The sequence below is a fragment of the Trachurus trachurus genome, assembly GCF_905171665.1.
Source record: "Trachurus trachurus genome assembly, chromosome: 20".
NCBI classification, from domain to species: domain Eukaryota; kingdom Metazoa; phylum Chordata; class Actinopteri; order Carangiformes; family Carangidae; genus Trachurus; species Trachurus trachurus.
In genome coordinates, this window is record NC_139911.1 from 21,348,143 (window position 1) to 21,366,453 (window position 18,311).

The 18,311-nt window shown below is 41.9% G+C and overlaps 3 protein-coding genes across 3 annotated transcripts in view; 2 read left to right on the top strand and 1 right to left on the bottom strand.

Annotated features, from left to right (window-relative positions):
• scrib (scribble planar cell polarity protein) overlaps nt 1-6,695 on the top strand; it is an 84,879-nt gene extending 78,184 nt beyond the window's left edge. The window contains exons 42-43 of the mRNA XM_083995789.1: nt 2,699-2,753; nt 4,513-6,695. Coding sequence (XP_083851915.1) covers nt 2,699-2,753; nt 4,513-4,649 — 192 coding nt within the window. The 3' untranslated portion in view covers nt 4,650-6,695. The remainder of the gene's footprint in view (nt 1-2,698; nt 2,754-4,512) is intronic.
• A 196-nt stretch (nt 6,696-6,891) lies between these two features.
• On the bottom strand, nt 6,892-17,000 carry kif9 (kinesin family member 9; the record flags this gene model as incomplete). Its single annotated transcript, XM_083995306.1, has 20 exons — nt 16,890-17,000; nt 15,407-15,578; nt 15,086-15,192; nt 14,763-14,993; nt 13,178-13,261; nt 12,980-13,072; nt 12,688-12,835; nt 12,541-12,605; nt 12,385-12,462; nt 12,176-12,244; nt 11,790-11,894; nt 11,632-11,687; nt 10,647-10,734; nt 10,431-10,540; nt 9,499-9,678; nt 9,179-9,387; nt 7,646-7,810; nt 7,450-7,529; nt 7,103-7,190; nt 6,892-6,995 (listed from the first exon to the last, which is right to left on the bottom strand). The coding sequence occupies exons 1-20, from the start codon at nt 16,983-16,985 to the stop codon at nt 6,892-6,894; spliced, it is 2,328 nt and encodes a 775-aa protein (XP_083851432.1). The 5' UTR covers nt 16,986-17,000.
• Nucleotides 17,001-17,518: 518 nt separating this feature from the next.
• LOC311003678 (uncharacterized protein) overlaps nt 17,519-18,311 on the top strand; it is a 37,100-nt gene continuing 36,307 nt past the window's right edge. Inside the window, exons 1-2 of the mRNA XM_083995480.1 lie at nt 17,519-17,663; nt 17,972-18,037. Of these exons, the coding sequence (XP_083851606.1) occupies nt 17,592-17,663; nt 17,972-18,037 (138 nt within the window). The 5' untranslated portion in view covers nt 17,519-17,591. The remainder of the gene's footprint in view (nt 17,664-17,971; nt 18,038-18,311) is intronic.

Consider the following 18,311-nt stretch of genomic DNA (forward strand, 5'->3'; position numbering starts at 1 on the left):
CACATGTAAGAGCATCTTCAGCAGTGACCGTCACACTCATCTCTCTCTCAGCTAACCAGTCCATCACAGACAATAACACTCACCAGCTGCAGAAACACACACACACTTTTTCTGATCATCCCACTAACTACAAATTGGTTCCGGGGGGAAACATCCACAAACTCTGCATCTCATCCACTCTCACATTCACCGTCCATCAGCTGCCTCGTTCCACGCATGGGTCTCACAGCAGACAGAGGAATGACTCGTGCTCCAGGTTTTTTTTTTTCTCTCATGCTCTGGCTTGTCAAGCACTCGTCTTGCCGCAGGCTTTCTTCTTGCACGTTGCGATAGTTGTGTGCAGGTTTGTGTGAAGTAGTTTAGTTTCTTCCTCTTTGTGTGTGTGTGGGGGGGGGGGGGGGGGGGGGGGGGGGTGGGGGGGGTGGGAGGGGGAGCAGGGGAATCCTGGAGGAGTGAGCAGGGCTGGTCTGGACCTGGTGTTTGATTTTCTCTGTGGCGGTCTGTCAGTGTCGGTCTGTGCTCCTGAGCCCGGGGCCCCTTGTTTGGTTGTTGTACGCTGACCTTTGTGTTCAGGTCCTCCCTCTGCTGGGTGTCAGTGAGCTGGAAGTGTGTTTGCATCCTGTTTGAGATTCCCACACATGATGTAACTACTGTTTGAAAAGACGTTCCAGTTTGTCAGCTCTATTTTAAAGGGACATTGTGTAACTTCTCCTGTTATCTATTCACGAAAATCGATTATTTTGCTCAAAAGTATGTTTTTCATTAATCAGTAATCACCCTCATCAACAAACTGAAGTGTTCCGGTAAACTCTGAATTTGCCATTCATATTATTCATATATAGTCTGGCAACGACCGGTAGACCTCGGCTCAATCCAGGGGGCGGGATGAAGGCTGTCTTTCAAACTGCCTCTGTATGCAATAGGGTAGCGCTATGACCAATCAGAGCAAAGAGCAGGATGACGTTAGCCTGACAAGCCAATTAAAATGTATGTCGTCATCACGTTATGCCCGCCCAACGACTCTCTAAACAGGTAGAGCGCTGTGATTGGTGAACACAAAGACTCAAAAAGTTCCTATGGCTCGTTTCTACACCCACCTACAGAGCAAACAGATTTGCTAATTCATATCTACATGGAGCGGGTAAGCTCGGTGCTTGCTGCCATGTTTTTACGTTCAGTGGCAGCGTGACGGTAGGAAACCACGGAAACTCAGCGGAGACACCGGAGCTGTCGGCTCAGGTCGAGGTGGCGTCTGTGAAAAGTCACCGCGGTAACGCAGTGAGGAGGGATGGAGCGTTACACTGATGCTGCATTCACCTGCAGTCGGGCAGACGGCCGTCGCTAACAAACCAGATGTCATTTTAGTCACAGAAGTCGAGAGAAAGCCGGTAAAACGTGGGTCAGGTAAACAATACGACATCGCCATGACAACATATTGTCACGTGTATTGTTTTGCCTCGTGCTGACGGACCACTTGTTTACATAGAGGCTTGTTTATGCCGTTACGTGCAGCGGCTGTCGTCCGTCTGCCCAATTTCACGTGAATGCAGCATGAAAAATACGATTGAGTTGCTTGCGATATACAACCGCAACGCTAGATGGGAGTAATTCCTACACAATGTACCTTTAATTCAGTTCTCATTTTTGTATGTTATTTGTTGCTGTAATCATTCCTTCTGCTCACACTGGCAGTGAAATAATAATATACAAAAGGCAGTTATTGCACCACTGAAGGTAATAAAGAGTCAGAATGTGTATTCTCTATAGAATAGAGGTAAGTGAGTGGGGCAATTAGCTGAAGATGACAGATGTTTACAGTTTCTCCACAGTCTCAGACATCATACTATTTCCCCTCTACTTCTACTCAACAAGGAAACGCTGAGTTTAGTGCTTAAAAAGATCCAAACTTTAGGAAACCCCAGTGGACTTTGTCAATGGTTTCATGTTGACATGTTTTGTCCTCTCACCTTCTAGTCCCTTGTGCAATGAATGCTATACATCCACTGCAAATTTACTATCATCGTACTGCTCAGGTCAGCTTCACTTAAACTGGAACACACTGTCCCCAAACAGTGGATCAGTGTATAGCCTGGAGTTTGTTCTGTATTTCTCTCATGATGGAGTTGGCCAATACTAAGGGATGACTACAGCGACTAATAACTCTGTCAGTGTGCATATGGCCATGTGAGGATTGTGTTGCTGTTATTTAGGTCAGTGTTGAGTTTAGTTACATTGATAACAAGAGAACGTCAAGTAAAGATCTAACAAAATAACATAGGGGTGGTGGTGTATGGACACACAGATGACAACATGTCAACGTGCTGCTTGGACTTCCATTGTGCATTGGTGACGTTGGTGCATTGTTGGTGCTGTACTGTTGCTGTCCGCTGCCTCTTTGTGGATGCGCCTACACAACACAACAAACCCCGGAACTGATGAGCTGACTTAACCTTCCTTTTCCTTTAACATGTCGATCTCTCCCGGGGGAGTAGTTGAGTAGAAGGACTGTGGTTCTTGTAGCTCTGACAGATAGGGAGCTTCAGTGCTTCCGGCTAATCCAGTGAATGGCTGGTACATGGCCTCACCGTCTCCCTTTGCTGCCAGCTCCACTACTCACATGGTGAAGGCTTCCCCAGGGACACAGGTCTCTGACACGCCCCCCCAGCTCAGTCACTCACTGTCTCTTCTTCTCTTCCAGTCCCCTGACGCAGTCGACGAATTGCAGTTCATCGACGACGGCTCCAGTAACCCAGGTGAGTGCAGCAGAGGACAGAGCCTTTGTGAAAGGGATAAGTGTGAATAAATGTGCGCCGACAGTGAGTGCTGTTTCATTACCTCAATTTGTTCTATCCCCCTTTGATTCAGGTGACTACCTGGGATAAGCAGCTCCTCTTGGTAGGATCCTGTGTGCATGTGTTTGTGGCTCTGTGTGTGTTTATATGGCCGAGTATGTGCGAATGGAAAGTATGAGCGGAGTGTGTTAGATTTTGGATTTATACTCTAACCTGCTTTTTGTGTGGCAAACTGGTGTAGCAGTGGGTTCAGGTGTAAGACCAGTGGTGCACTGAAGAGGTGACACACTGATGTCCACCAGAGATGAAGCAGACACTGATGTTGAGACCAAAGTGGCAGAACTTTGTGTCTAAGCTAACCAGCTCGTACTAACCTAGCAAGACTGTGCATGGTTTTGTTTAAAGGGATAGTAGCATTTTTTTAAAGTGGGGTTGTATGATCTACAAATAGCCCCTAAGTACTTTAATTGCAGTAGAAGACTCTCTACACTCCTCCCGTTAGCAACGCCAGCCCATAGCCCCGCCCAGAGACTTACAACATACAGTGTTGTGAATGGACCCAAAGAAACGGCCTATTTTCGTGGCCTAAAAGAGGTTTTACCTGAAAAAAAATACACAGTTCCATTGTTCACTATAATATAATTCTTTCCAGGCCCTCGAGTGCAGGAAAAACTCAGTTTTTATTTGGACCTAACCAACTGCTGATCGGCGGGCATGAACCCTGGGCCGGAGGGATACGTGAGTTGGTTAGGTCCAGATAAAAACTGCGTTTTTCCTGCACTTTGAAGGGCTGGAAAAAATTATATTATAGCGAACAATGGAACTGTGTTTTTTTTTTTTTTCAGGTGAAACCTCTTTTAGGCCGTGAAAAAAGGCCGTTTCTTTGGGTCCATTCACAATAATGTATGTTGTAAATCTCTGGGCAGGGCTATGGGCTGGCGTTGCTAACGGGAGGAGTGCAGAGAGTCTTCTACTGCAATTAAAGTACTTAGGGGCTATTTGTAGATCATACAACCCCACTTTAAAAAAAAAATGCTACTATCCCTTTAAGTGTGAATAGAGCCAGTGATCACACGGAGCTCCAGGTAACCAACATGTAGCGGTGATGCTGTCACATTAAATTGTAAGCATGAGCACCTGAAATAATTTCTTAAATGTTAAATCTACAAATATATGAAACAGATCAGTAAAAATAAGTCTCTTACTTTCTTTTGGACCCAAGTCTTACTGTTAGACTGGTTGTATGGTGCTGGAGGACAGTCTCCTTACAGCTCTAATGTTCAAAGGAGAGACGTTTTTTGTCCTACTTTGGACTGTGCCCTGATATCCTGCTCTGTGGGCACAGAGATGGCTACTGTCTCAAGTACATGTCATTAGACTTATGTTTTTTTTAAGTAACTTTAAGTAGGACTTTACCATTAAAGTGCTCAATAAGGTGGCAGGTTTAAACATACACTCACTAGGTGCTTTATGTTTCTGCTCAACACTTGCGGGTCCTGCTTGTTTCCAGCTGCTGATTTCAGTGTGGGGCTTTTATCGCAGGTTTAAGGGATCCATCCTCTTCCTCTACAGTTGAAGGCTGCGCAGGAGTTTTCAGTCCAGTTGCCGTAATGTCTCCGTCTCCCACTGCTGGTGTTGGGGATTAGATGTCAAGTGAAAGGGAGCTGAACTGCAGCAGGTTGTGAAGTGAAGCCGTTGTGTCTGTTTTGTCGTTGCTTAGGGCCGACTGCAAACCCCGAGGCCGAGGTTCCCGCCTCACTGCCCGCCACCTCAGCCCTGGAGGAGATGGCCTTGTACAGCAACAAGCGCAAACTGAGGCAGGGTCGCCGCAGCCTGGAAACCGCCGTGCCCACGTAACACCTCACACCGAGAGAAGAAACCCCAACACACACATGATTTTACATATGCTGTGGAAGGCTGGCAAACACACGGGTGCATCCGCAGAGGTGCAAGTCACTAAACACTACACGGTGTCAGTAGAGCGAGATTTACTCTCCCATATATAACCACTGCAAAGACTACAAAGCTGATAGTCGCCACACATACACACTCACTTATATCCTGCGTGCCAGTCTTGCCTTTACAGTCTGGGGGGGAGTTGGCAAGTTGCTGAACAATCCCTCAACGGCAAGAAAGAGCTAGTGTGGTTAGCTAGGATTGCTACTTACAGACACTTTTTTGTTCCACATTATATTTGCCTGGGAGAAGCTGATCTGTTTTAACAAAAGGTGACCGATGTTTTTAGGTTTTGTTTTTTATTTCTCATCCTCCAATGATTATGTTGTTTTTATTTTTTTTTTAAACATACTGGAAGAGAAAAGAAATGGGTCATAGCTATACTAACGTCTTGAATGATAATTTTAGGCTTTCAGTGAATAGATTGTAAAATGTCAGGGGAGACTAGGGCAGACAGGAGTGTACATATTAATGAGGAGGGAACATCCTGCTACCTTCACAGTCACAAATTGTGGAGAGCTTTTAAAAAAAAAAAAAAAAAACACATACACAGTACATATCGTTTTTGCACTGCCACTGATCAGCTTTTAAAGAACGTATATATCTTAATTTATTGTTTTTATCGTATTAGTCAAATTGAAGGCCTTTTTATTTTACCCTGTTCCAACCCATCCAGCCTGTGTGGGATCAAGAGGATGACTGAGGTGTAACATAATCTACCTTTAAAACAATGTTCACTGCTGCAGTTACGAGTAACGACACAAAGCTTTGAACTAATGAATTGCATATTACTTTATCATTAAATCTACTTTAGACACAATTGTGAATTTACTATGGACTTTTTGAGGAAAGCATATCTACATATTAGATTGTTTGGACAAAACCTGCTGTCTTTATACGCTCTTATCGCAGCAGACTTCAGAAGAGCATTGGTCCAAAAGCGTGAGATCACAGGGGTCTCAGACCTTTGGACTCCACTGTTTGATTATGTGTTACATTCCCCTTGTAAAGAGTTCAACCACACTTGAGGCGGCAGCAGCATTGAGCAGGCAGTTTTACTCAAAAGTTCAGAATATGAAATATCAAAGTTTGGGATCATGCGTTTTTAGTGTAATTTACAATTAACGGTACTTACCCTGGCTTGTTTAGGGTATTTATTATATCAATGTGAATCATTAATTAATATCCTTGCATAATCTGGAGGTATTCCAGAGTGACGTGAAGGTAGCAGGGGTTTTATTTTTCTGTCTATGGTTAATTTAAATCTGATGCCACTGAAAAATCATTTATTATTGTGTGAATAATGTACAAAAACTGAAAAGAAAGCAAACATTGGGTTTGAAACTGAGCCAGTCTTGACCTAGACCAAGCGAGCGTCTGGACTGCTGACATATCTGGGTTTGGACAGGCTTGAAATGGGGATGCTCTCTGCATGTATATTGGTTTGTTAATGGGAGAGCCGCGAGACGCAGAACCGATTAGAAATCCCTCTCAAGATACTGATCTCATTCAGACATTCAGCTCACTGCTTGACATACTGTCAGTTTAGGTATCTGACGGGTATTTTTGCAGAATCACAGCATAGTAGCATTTGTGTTAATTTAATGTAGGGTCTTCTAATTATAGCTTTCCATGTTGTGCTCACTGACTGAAATTCAGTTTGTTTGATAACATTTGCAATGGCTGATATCTTTTTTTTTTAAACTTACAGTAGTTAATTTTTTTTCAGGTGGGTTTCACTACATTATTAATGCAGTGTTTCAAGTTTTTGTGTTTATTCTTTTGTCTTGAGTTCTGTTTGGGGGCTTTTACTTGCAAATAGGTCGAAGGGAAAGGGTCAGAAGTCCTAGGGTCAAGGGTTAGAGCTCATACAAGACTGTAACTAGTGAATTTGTACAACCAAAGAAGTCTATTTTGTGGTTCAGGAATAATAAATTTTACTTTTCATTTAAGAAGCTGATTCGTTGTGTGGCGTCTTTTGTGCTTGGTGGGTGTGTAAATGTCACAGATGCTACGATGCAGAGATCTGAATGTAGAAAAACCAGGACCTAAACGAGACAATCGGACGGATGCAAAAGGCAACTTACACTTTAAATGGCTCTTGTCAATCTCTCACTTAAACAGTTTGTTTCAACTAACTTAATTAACAGGTAGAGATGGGAGGAGTCTTCCCTGGTCGGACACTGCAGTTGAGTTCCTGTGCACTGGAGTACATGGACACAATCTGAAGTTCCGGTTTTCTTTCCTCTGCAAGGAAACAAAAGTAAATGGTTGCATTAAAAAAGTAAACAATACATATTCACTTCAGTGAGGAAAATAAAGAACTCAGCCTCTTAAGAAGAAAGCTACGCTACCCACCCTCTTCATCATCCTGCAGCGAGCGCTGTAGAAGGAGTCTGCACTGGGGCTGTCGGGTAGATTCTCTAACTGGTTTTCCTCCCTCTAAGAACAGTGAAACACATAATACCTCATTACAACTATTTTTTGGTAACTATTACCAAAATAATTCCTGCTGGCTTCTGCTGAAGCTCAGTGCAGTCCATTTCAGTAGAGAAGAACTTGTACATTTTTCCTCCATTTTGCTAATGTGGAAAATGGAAAGTAATGCAGTTCTTTACTTCTAGTTCTACTTCTTTACTTCACAAGATACAATTTTTTGCATAATAGTACATACAGGGTATATAAGGTGTAACAGACTCACTTGTGTAAGGGTCTTATCCATAGAAATGTCAAGCTCCTCCTCAGGTAACAGGAAAGTCTTCTCATACCAGGTTTCAAATTCTTGGACACACACAATGAACAGATTATTGTGAGCAGCTTAGACTGTCCTCTTATCTATGACAATCAAAAACTGTGCACTTTCATGAGGCAGCATTTACAACTTTTTATAAACTGACCGGAGAGCAGGCGCACCCTGCACTGGTCCACAAGGTGTTCACAGTAGTTGACCTCTGCCTTGATGTCATGCAGTGCCTGATACCTCAGCCGGTACAGGGCCTTCAACTCTTTGAGCTGTAACAATAAAGTGGCATCTGGCTCCTCTTCCATAACCAAATACTGACCTGCGAACAAACATACAATGTATTAACTGCTTCAGGGTTACAGTTCTTATGCTAGGTATCAACTTAGACTAACCCTATCCCAACCACGAAAAAAATCAAATTATAGTCATAACTTTAAAAAACCACCACACTATTCTTATCTGAGCATTTATTTGTAATTCTGTAATCAAAATACAGTGGGGAAAATAAGTATTGAACACGTCAATAGACTTGCATGGTCAGCATACATAGAGGCCAGGCAGGTTGAGTGCATTACTCCATTTTTTTTTTTAAACACCTGTAACCTGCTAATTTGCAGGTCTCTGAAGCTCTCTGTCAGTGGTCCTTGGGTCTTGGACAACTCTTCTGAGTGTTCTTTTGACTCTGTCAGAAATCTTGCAAGGAGCACCTGGTCATGGGCGGTTTATGATGAAATGCTCTTGTCACTTCTGGATAACGGCACTAACGGATACAATGGTGCATTCAGACACGTCTGTACTCAACGCCATCGGTTGCAACATACGTTTCTGAAGGTCTGGAGAGAGCTCTTTTCTTTCCCCCATCATGAGATGCTTCTTGTGTGACAGCTTGGTGATGAGAAACCTTTTTATAGGCGTCAATTTGGACTAAAGAGCTGATATTACTTTGCACTGACGGGACAGGATTACTTTCATAATACTGACAGTCTCTTGGCTTTCAACTCCTTTTTTGCACCTCCTTTTCTTCATGTGCAATGTACTTAATCCCCTGTATCATTTCACTTAATTACATAACATAATTTATGGACATAAAGGTTTGGATTTCTTTGTATTTGTGCATTACTTGGGTTGGTACCGACATCTGGTGGAAATTTAATGTCAATAGCTCGATTAGAAATATATTTTTCTGAGAAAAATGTTGATGCGTTCAATACTTATTTTCCCAGCTGTAGGTCAGGTGATCACATCTGAGCCAGCTCTACTCTCGGGTGAAAGCCATGAGATGATAATTGATCTCTGAGTAGAGATTATTTAGTCACATGTTTTAGTCTTTCTTTGTTTTGGCACTGTTGGTTGCACTGGGCACATACAAACACACACACACACACACACACACACACACACACACACACACACACACACACACACACACACACACACACACACACACACACACACACACACACACACACACACACTGACACACACTGTAGCATACTCTGAAGCTAAAATTCTCAACCAGTGACAATAAATCTATAATATCCTGTTAGAGAAGGCAACTTCTCTCTATGACTGATGATGTGTTGTATTTCAGAATACAAGACTTTTCAACAGAAATATTACATTCATTCAATTTCAGATGACCATTAAGCAAAGCTCAAATCAATCATCTGCAGCACATTGTACTGACCTTGGGTTCCTTCCATCTGTTTATGCTGCTGTATGGAAGCCATTGTACAGTCGATCTCTCTCTTGACAGCATTGACCTCCTCAGTGAGCTGATGGAGAAGACTGCGTCGTTCCAGCAGCACGGCCTTGTTCTCCTTAAGGATGCAGTTGATCCTGCTGCCCGGTCCCACCTTAAAATCCTCAAAGGCCTGTGCTTTGGGCGGATGAGACCTGGTCAAGGTTGTAAAACAATATGTGCTTATTCCATTTATAAAATGACCAATGAGAGCAGAGTTAAACATTTCATAGATACAACTGTGTATATCTGTAGCATCTACTTACTCAGGTTGAAAGGGCTCACTGACAGGTGGCTGTGCTTCCTGTGTGTCCTGGCTCTCAGTGTCTGGCTCTTGTGACTCCAGTTCCCTCTCAGGCATTTGGGCAGAGCTGGGCTTTGACTTGGAGGCACTGTCCACATGCTTCCTTGAAACTGGACTCCCTTCTCGCTGCCTTTTGTTTTGGCTGAATGATTACATCGAGTGTGCCATTAGGAAAACCAAGCTAATGTATTACTGTAGTAGTCCAGTCATGAGGCTTTCAATCAGGCACAACATTCTTATGGGACTGCTTCTCTACATACAGTGTGGTCATACAACTTTGATTCAGAGGGAGTGCAGTCTTTAGTTTCAACTACAGAAGTTGAGTGCTAAGCGTTTTTAAAATACCTCAACCGCTTCTTGTCAATGTTTTAGAAAATGCACTTTCTGCCAACAAGTAGTCTCACAAATTAACTGAAAGTTTTTGCACTGTTGAGAAGAATATGTGAGCGTGAGGCCCTGAATACCTGTTAAAGGTGTACAGAAAAGAAAATTGAATTTGAGCCCACTTTGGGTCATAAAATTAATGTGATAACTCATCTTTCAGACGTTGTAGGCCAAACTTTGTGCAAAATTCTATTTTTGAGTAAATCCGGGATGAAAGTGTGTATTTTTTTTTTCGCATTGGATAATGCAGGCGCACAGATTATACGTCAGCCTGTACACGATTCACCAGCCACTGGTATTGGATCCGTAATCCGTCATTCAAACGTCTGAGACACGCACACACACACGGAGCTCGGGCTCGCCCCAAGCTTTGAATATCCCGCCCGCTCGATAACGACCAATCAAATTCGTTTTCCTTACTCGGGTAAACTCGTGTTGCAGCTCGTGACAACTCGGCGCGACAAACAGGACAAACGGCCATTTCTGTACACCTTTAAAATGTTTACTTACCTCTGTTTGTCTTTAGGCTTCTTAGTTTTGGATTTGGTTGAACTTGGACGCTGGGCCTGTTTGTGTGACTGAGCCTCCATGTCCTCAGTGCTGCTCCTGGTGTCACACTCCTGCAGAGTAAACAAAGTAACAGCCAATTAAAGCTCAGTCACAATGGACAAATAAAGTCACAACTTCTATTCTCCATGAGGTATCTAACCATAAACCCTGACTGACCTTGATGGGAGATGTGTTGGCACTTTGGTCTTTCTCTACCAAGTCATAGGTCTGGTATATCTGGGCCTTCACCTTCTGCTCCCGTTCCCTGCACACATATTATAATTTTTGACATGCTTTTTTTTTTTTTTTTTTTTGTACTTTATTTTTATAAAAGGAACATAGACAGCATACAAAAAAACATAGAACAAACAGTTGGTCACCTATACAATACATTCATTCAAACGCTATACTGGTGGAGTTACAAATACAATGATGGTTCAATGAGCATCGCTTTTGGACATGTACACAATCCATTTTTCCCAATAGTGCAAATATTTATCAGTCTGTAGATTTAACGAAAAGGTCATCCTTTCCATATTTTGGATATTAGTCACAATATTGATCCAGTCTGACTCTGCTGGAGGTGCGGCCTGCAGCCAGCTTCGAGTTACGGTTTTCTTACTAGCTGCTAATAGTATTTTTAAAAGATATTTGTCTCGCCCCAATATATGGGGTGCAATATTACCCAGGTAGATTGTAGAAAAGGAGCTATTAATTTCATCACCAAAAATGTTTTGTACTACTTGCGTGATCTTTTGCCAATATGGCTGAATAGCTGGGCAGCTCCAGAATATATGAAAATGGTCTGCTAGCTGTTCACCACACTTCCTCCAACACAGTCCCCTGGCCGTCTCCCCTGTTTGTACACATTTTAACTTAGGGGTTATGAAATATCTAACCAGATTCCGCCAGCAGAAATCTCTCCAGAGACCAGAACTAGTAGAAGTTGACTGTACAGAATATATATTCAACCACTCTTCTTCTGTGATGACAGTTCGAGATTCTTTCTCCCATTTTAATCTAATCTTATCTGTTGAGTGTTTCTTAATAGACTGAATACGGGAGTAATTGTTGACATGCTTAATGAACTGTTGTTATAAAGAATTGTTCCAAAATATACAGAACCACCTTCTGAAGATATCACAAGAAAGAGTATACTCACTCAACAGCAAGCTTCAACTGGGCAAAGACTGCTTGGACCTGCCTGATGCTTATAACCTGTAATAAGATGTCAAAGATGTAAAGCCTCTAAATGAAAACACCCAGCCAAAATCTGATACGTCACATGACGTTCCACTAGCCGTGGTCTTATGGTCTCACATTGATTTCCTTCAGGCTTCCATTGAGGTACCTCTGAACCTGGCCGTTGATCTCAGCCAGCTGGGCTTCAGTCAACGGCTCATACTTGATGCTCGGCCTCCTCACCTGGTGAGAGACAAATGACAGATTAAAGTCAAACCAGAAATGTATTCTCAATTATGTGTAACGAGGGCTGCCTCAATCCAACAGGGAAAAACAAAAATCTACCACACAGTTATGTTCACAAAGTTTCCTCCTATTCAAGTTCAGATGGCAATTCATTAATTACTAAAGATTTGTAATACTTTATTTTTTATGAATGAACATTTTATACAAACAGAATGAAACAAAAAGTCTTAGATTTGTAACAAATAATTCAAACACACATTCCTATTTGTTCTACTCACTAGTGTATTGTAGATGGATAATTCCTCTTTAAGCAGCTGTACCTCCTTCTGAAGTTTCTTGATCTGGACCTGATCACAGAGAATTTCTGATCATTTTGTTGACTGATGACAGACACACAGTCAACACATCACAATAGACTGTAAACAAAAGTATTACATCGAGTAACTTAAAGTAACTTTGTGGTATGTGTGATAACGTGTGAACTCACAGCTGGATCCATGTTTTTAACCACTGAAGGATCCGCTGGGACACGTTTCATTCGGCTCGCAAAACGCAGAGTGGATAACTGCAAACAATATGAAATAACAAAATGTCCAATAAAAGGTGATTGCTCATTGTTTATATTGTATACTCTCCTCCTTACCGTTTCTTCTATGTGTGCAGCCTCACCGTAGATGTTGGCCACAAGCACAGTGTTACAGTTACCTCCTGCAGAAACAAAGGAGGTCTTATAATACAGGTAGGACCACCTGGGCTACAAGTATCACATGGCAGTGAATGCCTTTCTCACCCAGTGAATCTTTCAGGGCATGTGTGAGTTTAGTTTGTCTGAAGGGAACATGTTCTCTGCGACGGTCTCCCATAGCGATGATGGCCTGCTCCAGGAACGACAAGGACTTGTTGATGTATGTTGCTTCTTTTAACATCTGACCCTCTGACTGGAAGTAGGGAGAAAAAAGGTCAAGTTATGACAAATCGTACAGAAAGGCAATTTTTTTTTTTTTTTTTACTTTATCCAGGGGATTTAAAGAGACAAGACGATACCTTAGAATAACAAAACTGAGAAACTAACCCAAACTCACCCCAGTCTTTCCCAACCTCTCAGACCCAGCCAAATCCACCAGACTCAGCTTGGAGGCGACGTACTCAGCGTCAGATAAAGTCCGTGAGTAAGACTGATCAAGAAAGACATTTGTCCTGTTCAAATCAGTGGCCGAGTATGCAGACTAAAATGTCATGTCTGACTATCGAATCAAGACAGGAGGAGAGTGGAATCCTACCTCTATATGCACAGTGAAGATACAGTGGGACCTGGAGGATTTTTTGTTGAGGGCATGAGATCCGATAATACGATTCATCTCACCCTGAGTATAGACAATAACTGTGTCAAAGCTCAAGTTTCAAAGTATTCATCCATAAAATCATGCTCCCATCCTCGTCAACCAATACTGATAAGGAAACACTCAGCAAGAACTGTATTAAAAACACAATATTCATTCTGGTCAGGGCATCAAGAAGCTGATTCTTTCTGTAGAACAGCTGCTCACTGGATGGTTTTTATTTTTTATTTTATTTATTTATTTGATAATTATTATTTATTTTATTTTTATTTTTTAATTATCTTTTTCTTTTAATTAACAGACAGACAACGAAAAACATAATGAGTGAAAGTCCTAGGAGATATTCGAGCCACCAACAATCACGCCACAGTCAAAGTCAACACAGTGGAAATAAGTCGTGGACTTTTCTGTGTCATCCTGGGACATGGGACGTGTTCTTGTTCTCCACCTGTTTTTTTCAGAGTGTGTGGGGACTGTACAGGTTCTCTCTTTTCTACTGACACATAAATCAAATCAAATCAAATAAAAAAAAAGAAGAATATAGAGAATATATGGTGGTACTGTACCTTTGGATCAACATTAAAGTATTTTAGATGTAATTATGCATAATTAACAATGAACAAATTTGATATTTAAAGGGATACGCCAACATTTTTTTCCGTGTCTTGCCTCTCTCCCGACTCCCGAGTCCATGACAAGCAGATGGACACCATCCTTTCGACTGTGCGTGCAGTAACAAGGGAGATAGAGCCGTATCGCCCGTAATTAGCTTAGCTCAAACGCTGGAAGTGTATAGGTAGTGTTAGCCTGCCTGCCTCCCCAAGCCGAAATCAGCAGTCAGAAGCTGATTTCATTTTAGATCTAAACTCTGTCAATATATCACTTTATCGACATTTTAGGCGAGAAAGTAGCCGTTTAGATCAGCAGTGTGTCGTTAATATGTCTAAATACCAGCTGTTTACAATTTTGTTCGGACGAATTCTGCGCTACTCAAGCTAACTGTTGTGACCAATGCACTTCCGGTTACTTTCACAAAATAAAACACCCGTTGCCCTTTACATACCGTACTTAAAACCATGACGATAGGAAGCTAACCTACCCTCCATGTAGCTAGCTTGAACCAAAATAAACTGTCTCTGCTTGAACCCTCCGTTTTGACCGATCTCGTCCTGTTACCGGCATTTGACCGCTCAAAACACCTTACCGGAGAGTTTTGTCAGCTCTGAGACGAAGATCGGCCCGCCGGTTTCCGTTTAGAGTTGCTGAAGACAGTTTCTCTGATGACTTTAGGTGGAGGCAGGCTAACACTATATGCACTTTCAGCGTTTGAGCTAAGCTAATTACGGGCGATACGGGCTCTCTCTCCCTTGTTACTGCACGCACAGTCGAAAGGATGGTGTCTATCCGCTTGTCATGGACTCGGGAGTGAGGCAAGACACAAAAAAAAAATGTTGGCGTATCCCTTTAAGGCCATAAATCTCATTGCCCAGAGATGTTTCACAGCTGTAAAAACAAAGTCACACACCTCAAACAGCAGGTTAAGTGCCTCTTCTTCACTGTGAACTGGATGAAGAGTAAGGCCCCTGATGAACACCCCCCTGCCTGGCTCTTCCATCACCAGCATGCTCTGAGGAGGCTGCTGAGAGGAGCCCTGCAGCGGTGCCAGCAGGTCCACCATGGTCTCATTGTAGATCTCCAGGTAAGACAGGTGCAATGAAAACGAATGCTCCGTCCTCTTCTCCACCTCCTGAAACACCTGCATGCCATGTTGGAGATTCAGCGTTTCTTCATCGCAGTAAGGCAGTCAAGGTGTTTCTGAGGTTGATGTTATTCAAAGAAAAGCGTTACCTCCTGAAGGGCCCGGGGGATGATTCCTCTCTCCTTGTATGATTCTGTGGATCCTGTCATGGTAAAGGTTTTTCCCGCACCCGTTTGCCCAAAGCACATCACAGTACCTGACACACAACGAAAGGCTGTTAACAAATTACTTAATGGAAGTTAAATAAGCACCGTTTCAAACAACAGACACTTCCATCGGGGTAATGATTGGTGGATGATAAGCAATTTTACGGTGGTTACATAAAATATAATTTGACATTAATCTGGATTCCTTTATCTGTATCTAATACTTGAATCCACAGTTGGGTTGATGTAGATAAAAAGATCTACCATTATAGCCATCCAGTGCTCCCTGTACAACCTGTCGACACACTTGGGCGTACACCTCCTCCTGGGACACATCCTGCAGGACTCCATCCAGCCGGAATGACCAGGAGCTCAGCTGTCCTTTTTTGGATCTGTGGAGCTTCTTGGAGTCTTTCCTATGATAGATGTTCACCGTCTGAAAGCCAAGACACAAAGGAACTTATGAGAGTACACCCAAACAATAATTTATTAAATTTTTTAGGTTATTTTAGGGCGGTTTTTGTTTGTTTTTTGTTCTTTAATTGGATAGGGACAGTAGAGAGGGACAAGAAAGTTGAACGTGCGCAATGGGATGACACACAGCAAAGGGCCTGGGCTGGATTATAACCGGGGCCACTGCAGTAAGGACGGAGCCTGAGTGGTTTGGACCCTGATAAAAAAAATTGCCTGACTAAATATTAATATTATTAACTAACTAATTAACTAATAATATTAACTAAAATGTGATGCTGTTTGAAAGGTAAGGAGAAACACTGGCTCACCTTTATTTTTGAGATATGCTCAATTGCATTCAAAAGTTAATAGATCATAAAATCATCTGAAAACCTGGAAAAAGTCAAGAACCCCACTATGTTAAGATATAGATCTAGTGTAGAGTCTAAATACTTAACAAAATGAAAAGATTATGGTCAAAACATTCTGGCAACAGACCAATCCAGTGCGCCAATGATTACACCTAGATGCCTATTGTGTAAACCAACGATAAACTGAATGAAAAAAAAAAATTCTATTTTCTAGATTAATCGCTTTGTCTATACAATGTGAAACTAACATTTTGATAACAGCACAACGATATTTCATCAAGTAGCCTATACTACCTGCCTACTAGGCTACTACAGGACCCAGTGAAACGCTGCTTTAAAATCGCAAAACTGCTTTAGAGTAGTTTTTAGTTAGTTGCCTAAAGTAGCCTATCGCTTTTGCAGTCTATAAAGTGAAATTCTTATGTTTATAATTCACTAACATCATAAATGATGTCTCCACTCCATCCACTAGTTGTCGCAGGAAGTCGTACTGAAAAAGCCTGTTTAATCAACTAGATGCCTACCGTATATGGAGTTCAGCCATAATTAGCTACAAGTTACACCTGTGCAGATTGTTTGCTATGACGTGAACATGTAAATAATCAAGATTCAACTGTTCAAAAAAATGTTTGTGAATTTACACATAACCTTTTGAAGCACAAAGGTAAAATGTAGGCTATTAATTTTGTCTTTCAAAGTCAGTTTTCACTAGTTTAACCACTTAAAATGGATTCAGAGGGTTCATTTTCACCCTCCATCACCAAACGGCTGTTCGTGAGTTTAATCACCTCGAAGTAACCTCACTTTTACTTACTGAAAGCTGAAACTTACTGTAGTTAAATGCCGACTATCTTACCGAGTTCACGTCCGCCCGGGTCGATTTGTGTGAACTCTAGAGACAGGTTAACACGGGGACGACTCACCTGCCCGTCAGGAAGACACTCAATGAGACCTTGAGCGTAGTTTGCGGTTGGTCTGATCCGGACAAACACCACGACGTCTCTGCCGTGAGCCCTCATAGCACCGCTGTCTGAACGGAGGAAAAAACCCGTCAACCCGGCTCTAGGTGCACTAATACAGCTACTAAAGACACGTTAGCTGCTCTAACGCCAGTTTTTTCCGCTGATAGTGACTCCAGCCCATCTTTTATCTTCAGTTTACTTTCTGCGGTTTTTATTCGGCGTCATGGCAACGGCCTCGACTGCGCAGTGCGCACGCGCCTAGTTTGGCAAAGTGGCAGAGCACGCGCCTGCATTGTATTGTAAGTTACACCTGTCACCTGGGGTTTTATTCTCTCAATAATAAAGCAGGGTTTACTCTTTTCTTTTCAGAACTTACACATCTGAGGTACTTATGTTTTACTTAAGTTATGTTCAAATCTATATTTTGTGTTTATCTATCCTTTATACTTGTACAATTGTAATCCTCTACATCAGCTTTATAGTCTTATTCTGTTTTTTTGTATTTGAAACCAACTTTAATGAGCAGAGTCTACCCGGCACATGTCTCTGTATGACTGTTACTGTTTCTTGCATGAAACTTTGTCACATACACCAGTTGGTTATATAACAGTCTCCACCTACTGAACACTATAACGCCAGTCCATGTGCAGATATAACTAATCTATGTTCAAGATGAGAGGGTTTCCACTACTCTGTCTGACGGGATTAATTGCAGTGTGCAGTACATCAGATATGGTAAGATTGTTGAGTTTTCCCAGATTTATTGACATCAACATGCACAGAAAAGGAAATAACCTGTTAAAGCAACTTTGTAGTTTTTGTTTCTTAACTTGTTATCCTGTGATACAAGTAGCCTAACACAATGGAAATGCATTTTATTTTCAAGAAATTATCAAACAAGCCCAATAGGAGAACTATAACGCATATTATGCCCTTTCTGAGTCACAGGTTTATTTATTTATTACAGGGCTGCTGTGTTTGAAATTCAATGTCAATATCCTGACTGTCCTTACCAATTCCAAACTCCAAACTCTCAATTTCAGTGGCCAAAGGGAAGCAGGACACCACTTGAAAATGAGAATGGGTTTAACATAAAAACCACAACAGAGGTGGGTACGAGGATCTAATGGGACAGGGACAATGACACTTTTCCAACACTGAATTTTAAATGTGTGTGCACTGCCGTTACGAATGAAAAACATAATTTCATGATGTTTAATTGGATGTGCTAAATTTTCTATTATTCAAAACTGATAAGCATTTTGACTCAAACCCACAACTGTTAACACTCACTGAAGTCTAGTTACATAATCCATCTCAGATCTACAGTATATCGTATGGTCCTGAAGTTCAAGTGTTTAAATTCAAAAGTTGTTTTTCATG